This window comes from Aricia agestis, chromosome 18 (assembly GCF_905147365.1).
Source record: "Aricia agestis chromosome 18, ilAriAges1.1, whole genome shotgun sequence".
In the NCBI taxonomy this organism is placed as follows: Eukaryota; Metazoa; Arthropoda; class Insecta; order Lepidoptera; family Lycaenidae; genus Aricia; species Aricia agestis.
The window spans coordinates 13,213,786-13,221,622 of NC_056423.1; the positions used below are offsets into that span (position 1 = coordinate 13,213,786).

General features: G+C 39.6%; 1 protein-coding gene across 1 annotated transcript; it reads right to left on the reverse strand.

Moving 5' to 3' along the window:
* LOC121736259 lies at positions 1–1,649 on the reverse strand. The gene is made up of 3 exons (XM_042127343.1): positions 1,629–1,649; positions 556–741; positions 1–147 (listed from the first exon to the last, which is right to left on the reverse strand). Exons 2-3 carry the CDS (start codon positions 706–708, stop codon positions 1–3), a joined length of 300 nt encoding a protein of 99 aa, XP_041983277.1. The 5' UTR covers positions 709–741; positions 1,629–1,649.
* Between the last annotated feature and the right edge of the window lie 6,188 nt (positions 1,650–7,837).

Here is a 7,837-nt window from a genome sequence, read left to right on the forward strand (position 1 = left end):
TTATTTAAGTGTCATATCAACATTAAAGGATAAAACTAAGTCCTTCTTCAGGTAAGTGACGTTGCAGTAAATTCGGCCGTTTGTGAAGGGGAAATGCTTGTATATGGAAGCCGGCGGCACCGTCATATTTTCGTACACGTAATCACCCTAAAACGAAACAAGAAAATATTAGGACCAACGCGCCCGCGAGCAGTTAACTGCGCACAATTATAATTTATAACCGCGCACAAGTATAACCGTGCACAAGTATAACTGCGCACAACTTTATAAGGCTCGATTTATATGCGTCCGCTCGAACGCGCGGTTTGGCGGCTACACCGCGAGATCACACGCAATTTTATTATACATAATATTATGTAGGTAAATGACAGCGTGAGCGCCGCGCCGGGATAAGAAGTATTCTATGTCCTTTTTCGGGACTTAAAGTATCTCCTGCACCAAATTTTAGCAAAATGTGTTCAGCGGCTTGGGCGTGAAGAGGTAACAGGCAGACAGACACACTGCGCTCGAAGTCCGCAATAAAAGCTTAAAAATATAAATCCGGTACTGACTCACCGGAGGAATGGGGCAGCTGAGATTCTTCAAACGTTTCTCCTTCGGCGTGGACTTCAAGTATGCAGCCACGATCGCCGAGCCCAGGAATGTGTCCTTCTCTATGAATTCGCAGAAGTTATCGAAGTGTAGATCTACGAAGCTCGGCTTGTACATGTTGGACAGTAGCTCGAAGAAATCAAAGTATACCTAAAGAAAACTTTTGTTAACTCGAAGAAAAATATGTCAAAATCAATTCATATTATCATGATTCTAGTATCACGCGAATCACAAGTACTGCGATTTGGCCTATTACACCATACGACGAGCGACGACGAGGCGAAGCGAGGCGCGGCGCGGCATAAATTTGTATGGATTTAAATAAAATAAAAATAACTTTATTAAACATGTGAAAGGGACAGAACACAGCCAGAGTTAAATAACAATAAAACAAGGAATTCAAGTAAATTGACATGACGCATACAACATTTAACTACCTACTTAAAATTAAACTCGGTTATGGCTATGCAATGCACACACCGCATGTTTAAAGGGGTAATCCACTCAGGCATCGACCGCGGCAAGCCGTGGCGCCTGATCTTCCGTGGCCCCCTGTCAGTCTGTGACCCCACAAACGGCACTCTCTTATAACTTATAAGTACATCTTGTAAACATAACAACAAACACATAGCAGCAATTTTCCCACGGTCTGCAACACGGGCTCGGGAAAGACAATGTAATTAAGTTTTTGATTTGATAGATTTCAATTGCGTGTGACGTCTTGCGAATCTGTCAAATCCATATAAATTTAGAAATGCATATCTACGCGTCGCGTTGCGGTCTGATTTGACCCTTAGAGAACAGTTTGGGATAAACTTGTTACTTCACCAGACCTTCATTTCATAGAGCAAAGGCAAAGTCTTTCAAACCACTCTGACATTGGCAACTCAATGAGTCGGCCATTTGTAAAGAAGAAGAAGAAGAAGGCATGTAATCACTCCCAAGTCCCAAGCCCAAAGCGGCCTATGTGATGAAACTAAAAGTAAACATAAAACCTGTAGGCAGTACCTATGTAACCAATTTATTATATAACTCACTCAAAAGAGCGCGGGCGTTTGTATGGATTTGACAGATTTCAATTGACGTCTTGCGAATCTGTGAAATCCATATTTTAGAAATGCATCTACGCGTCGATGCAACGACAGCCTCAGATGTGGTTGCGATGTGGTCGGTATTACACAAGCGGTCGACAACGACTGCAAAATGGTACGTGTGAACAGCGGGGCTAAAATGGTCACATTCAGCAATTCCTCTCAATCAATTCAGCAAATGAATTGTCAAAACTGTCAAACTGACAAATGTCAAATCAGTACAAAAATACAGAAATGAATTGCAAGCAGAGTTGCATTTTGCGTTTTAGAAAAATGAATCATATTATGATTCATATCATGATTCTTCAAAGCGACCATTTTAGCCCTGCAGGCCAGTTCATTTACAATACGAAATATACGCCCGACCACGTGGTGTGGTTGTGGTGTTGTGGTTTGGTTGTGGTATATGTTGGCCTTTAAGAGGAGTCCACACCGCCATTTTTCCATACAAACGTTGTCCCCTGTTTCCTCCCTGGATAATGCCGGTAGAGTTATGATTTTTGTCCTGAATATCTATGGCCACTATTAGCATGTCCCTATGTTTTCTTTTTTGTCATAATTTTATTATTAAAAAAGATAAGAATGTCCAAAAACCCAAAAAAATGCCCAGATTTTCCTCTGTGTTCAAACACTCAGAAAACAAAACTGGCTAGAATATACAAAAAAAAAAAAACATAGGAACACAGTTCAAGTCTTGCTTTAATTCTTAATGAAAAAAGTACTTAAATCGGTTAAGTTTTGGAGAAGGAATCAGCGGACAACGAATCGAAGATTTTCTGTTCTCTTATTAGAACTTTTGTCGTATTGTCTCTATCGCGCTCTGCGGTGGGAGACTTGAGATTGGTGAGACTCTCGCCCCTGGTGTATCCTCTTAACTTCACGCGGGCCACTGAAAAAGTCTACAACTCTACACAAGCAGCCCAGGGCCTGTATACAAGTGTCAAAGCGCTAACGCTGACGCTAACGCGAGCGCTACAAAATGTATGCGATTTGACATAAGTCATCGCTTCGTTAGCGAATACTAATGTCAAATCCATACATTTTGTAGCGCTAGCGTTAGCGTTAGCGTTAGCGTTTTGTCACTTGTCTACGGGGGCAGGGCAGGGCAGACAAGTGGCAAAGCGCTAACGCTAACGCTAGCGCTACAAAATGTATGCGATTTGACAAGGCGTCGATTGCACCACAGTGAGGGAACTCTGTGATCTAGGCTATTAGTAATACTCGCCGAGTACTTGTGGTTGAACTCTTTGAGCGTGGTGGCGTATGTGTTGATGTAGCGCGTGCGGTCGCGGCGGCTGTAGCGGCGGGTAGTCAGGGTGAAGTTGCCCATGTGCACGTGGTCCACGAACGTCACCTCCGCATGGTCGATTAGCAGATAGTGCTTCTGAAAGAGTTCCGTCATCCTATTATGCTCCCTACGATACCCAGGGCTCTAGGGGGGCGAGCCGGGCCCGGGAATTTGCCCAGCAACAAAAAAGAGGGGCGACAAAATGGACTTATTCCATTTCCAACCTAGCCAATAGCCACCCACCGCCTAAGTTTGAGAATTTTAACCTTCCAACTTACTTCGGGTTGGATAGTGGAAATATATATTTTAAGTAGTTTACTTCAATATTTCCCCCATCGTTTCCTAAAAAAAACTAGCTCATGAGTATATATAATTGATTGTACTGTCGGTTCTTGGTGGAAATTCATTTTAAACACAAATAAAACACAATATTACTTTCACTTTTTCCACTATATTAACACTATATTAACTTAAACACGACCGGTTTCGATATAAACACCTAATGATGATTTATATCGAAACCGGTCGTGTTTAAGTTAAAGGCCTATGGGGGATTTTGTATGGACCCCGTCCCCACTCTTCAACAGTCATGGGATGCGTCTCGATGTTCACTGGGACCCGGAAAAGTCTTAAGTACCAGTGTCAGTTTCAAAATCAATGGGGTTTATTAAAAAAATAAACTTTTCTCCAAAAAAGGTGTTTATAATTTATATTGAACAAAGGGTCAGGGTTCCGTAGTCAATAAGGAAACCTTTTAGTTTCGGTGTGTTCGTCTGTCTGTGTGTCTGTCCGTCTGTCCGCGGTTTTTCTCAGAGACTATAGAGCCTACAAAGCTGTAATTCGGCATGTATGCATATTATCTTAATGATGGCGACAAAATGGTATATAAAATCTTTTTTTTTTGTGGTACCTCCCCATACACATCAAGCGGGGGTTTTTTTTTCGCGTCTATGCTATCGTGTGGAGTGTCGTTGGGTACGTTTTTAAAAAATATTATTCAGAGTATTCAAAGATAATTTTCCGATTTAGGGATCTACTTGGGAAATATGAAGTTTTAAAGTGGAAACAATCGTTAGAGTCCAGTGCCCCCCTTTCCACTAGCTCAAATTGTTTTAGCTCAGGTTTTAGGCTCAGGTTTAGCTGTTTAGCTCAGGTTGCTTCTGGAAAAGTGGAAAAATTCGCGGGAGTAGAAGATATAATGCTGACTTTAAAGGAAAACTATCACGGCTAAGAAAAGTTATTGAGAGATGGTATTGTTGGTAGTGAAAAACACGTTACAAATGTAAATTCACTGACGATACAAAAATTATCAAAAACTAGCGGTACTACATATTTATTACATTACACATTATACAGTATTTACACATTATACAGTATTTGATACCGTATCCGTACCACTTATGATACAAAAATTGGAGAAAGCTGGCATAAGAGGCAGTTCACTCTCTTTATTTATTAGCTATCTGACTGGTAGAACGCAGAAAGTAAAAGTTAATAATAATATCAGCGATGACACTACTGTAACTTTCGGTGTACCACAGGGTAGCGTCTTAGGACCTACACTATTTCTTATTTAAGTACATTAATGACCTGTGTGAAATAAAAATCAATAATGCTCATATACTATCATATGCTGATGATACTGCTATTTTATTTAAAGAGAAGAACTGGCTCTTACTAAAGAAGGGTATCAAGCATGGTATGCACCAAATTGCAAACTGGTTGATAAATAATCTTTTAACTTTAAACACCAAAAAAACTAAATTCATATGCTTCAGCATTCAAAACCGTTGTCAGCCTGATCCTAGCTTTGATGTAAGGATTCATACATGCCAACTGGATGATATGAATCCTGCAGCTTGCAAGTGTCCAGATATTGAGAAGGTAGACAGTATTAAATATCTAGGAGTCATAATTGACCAAAGACTCTCCTGGCAACCGCATCTTGAGCAGGTAGCCAGTAGGATACGAAAGTTAAACTGGATTTTTAAAACTCTAAGACAAGTTATGCCTAGTCCACAATCAAGTAATCCTCAGCGAAATTTTCTAAATGAAATTTAAAGAGCATTGGCGGAATCGATATTAGTCTACTGCATTCCTGTGTGGGGAGGTGCTAATAAAACGAAAATGTTAAATTTAGAAAGGGCACAACGCTCTCTATTAAAAATAATACATTTCAAAAACAGGAGAACACCAACAGAAGAGATATATCGAATTAGTAAAGTATTAACAGTACGAAAATTGTATATTTTACTCACGATTCTAAGAAAGCATAAAACCAGTACCAACAGTATAATATTAAAAAAGAGAAATAGAATGAAAATTGAACTACCTAAAATAAGAACAGATTTTGCAACAAGACAGTATGATTTTAGCTCCACTATTATTTATAATAAATTAAACAATGTTATAAATATTAAAAATAAGACAAACAGACAGGTGAAGTTAATAGTCAAAGAATATCTTACTTCTTTAAGCTACAACGAAGTAGAGAAACTAATTGAGCCGATAAAACTATAGTTAAATATTGTATACACATACACGTGCACACACACACACACACACAAACACACACACACACACACACACACACACACACACACACACACACACACAACATACAAAACTATAAATTAGTAGATAATAAATAATAATATTATGTACATAAGATTGTTTTGCTAAAAATTTATATTGTAATTTTGTAACATTTTTTTTTATCTTAGCTTTTTCTTATAATATAATAGGTCTGTATTAGAACTAAGAGTTTTTGTAGTATTTAAGATTAGTTTGCTTCACTTTACTTAAGAGATTTCTTTATTTCCCTTGTAGATGTGGAAGAGGGATGTTGCCTGATACAGGCTAAGCCTACTAGGTAGCTTCCATCATTGTACTTTAACTGTAACTTTTGTAAATGAAATAAAGATTATTATTATTATTATTATTATTATTACTACAGAGCCCTATATTGCGCGTGACCCGATACGCACTGTGCTGGTTTTTAATTTCATGTACTTACAAACAAATGACGATTTAAGACGACCTCTGTGGCTCAGTGGTGAGCGCGTTGGTAGCTCAAGCCGGGGGTCGCGGGTTCGAATCCCGCCGACGGAACAAAAAGTTTTTCAATGTTCCTGGGGTCCTGGATGTGTATTAAATATGTGTATGATATAATAAAAATCTTAAATATATGTATAGTATAAAAGTATTAAATATATTTCCGTTGTCTGGTACCTGTAACACAAGTCCTTTAGGTACTTAGCACGGGGCCAGACTGACGTGGTGTGAAGCGTCCATAGATATTAATTGAAGACAATAATATTAATATGATCTCCATATTTTTACACTATATTTTATTTGAACATTAGAAAAATGCATATGTAAAAGAGAAAAAATAAAATAAAAACAATATATTATTATAAAACCTAAGGCCGCGTCACCATCAAACACGGCGCGGCATCGTCACCGTGCCACGATACGACGCCGCCACCGTGACACGTGACGCGTGTTCCGACTTCCGGTGCAACGAACAGTGCGCCGCCCCGTGGCCCATTGATTGAAATCTGACAATATTTCCACTACGCGACTTTGTTTGATAGGTATTTCACATGCCTCGTTTAAGTTTGGAACGCCATTTTTCGGAAGTTTCACCCTGAATAGGGGCGCGCGGTGCACCGTTCGCGTCACCGGGACACTGTACGGCGTCGCACCGTGTCAGGGTGGCGGCGTCGTGTCATGGCACGATGACGAGGCCACGCCAATTTTGATGGAATTGCACTGTAACCCCACGTATTTGACAGATGTCGCCATAGTAAAAAATTCTCTATTCTAGTAGATCTTTCGAATGACACCTGTTTCTGCTCTGTTGGTTGGTGGGGACGTTTCTTCTCATAGTCCTTTGTAGTAATTAATAAATATAGTGGAAAAAGTGCAAGTAATATTGTGTTTTATTTGTGTTTAGCTCATGAGTCATGATTTATAAGTTCATTTATGGTTTTCACTTTTCTGTAAACATGTAAAGGGCGGCGAAAATTAATGATAGGTACCCACCTCAGTACCCACAGAACACACTTACTGTAGGTACCCAGAGCGCCCCAATCTATGAAGTGCCTCTTTTTCTCGAATCATAATGTTTCACTTTCAACTTCTTTTGTTTTTAAACGAAATTGGCTACGCTACGGCGCGGCGCCCCTATAGGGCGGCTCGGCCCTGCTGTAGGTACCTCGTATTTTGCCGGCGCTGTGGGCCTGGAGTCTAGACTTTCACCATCCGACTCGTGGATTATCCTACTTCGGCAATCGGCAATCGGCAGCTATAGGCAATCGAGCCTTGGCCGTAACCATACATAGAAACAACATTTTCCCAACGCGGACAACAAACCTTTAGGCCGCAAACCATTCGACCAAGAAAACAACTAAAAATATAAATTTTACCTTTTCACAGGAACAATAAGACAGCAAAAAAATACAGAGCAAAGCTAGACTCCAGCTCATTGTCAACTTCATGATTAAATCGCTGCGTGTAATAAACACATTATATTAATCTGTTTTTAGGATCCCGTAGTAACTACAACAAAACCTAAAGTATATTTAGCTCATTCTGTATAATAACAGCTATGGCCATTGTCCATCCACCCATGATAGTTTCGGTAATTAATTAAGCATATAAATAGTTGTCAAAATTCTTTTAATAGTCTTTTTGTTGGGCATTACAGTCATATAAAATAATACATTAACAAAGTGTAACAAAGCACCTTCCTTGATAACACGTTAGAGCAGCGGTCGGCAACCTTTTGGCAGGCAAGGGCCACCGTCAAGGTGACAAAACAAACTAAAGGCGGGCCGCAGGCCTCATACTCGTATTAAGAGAA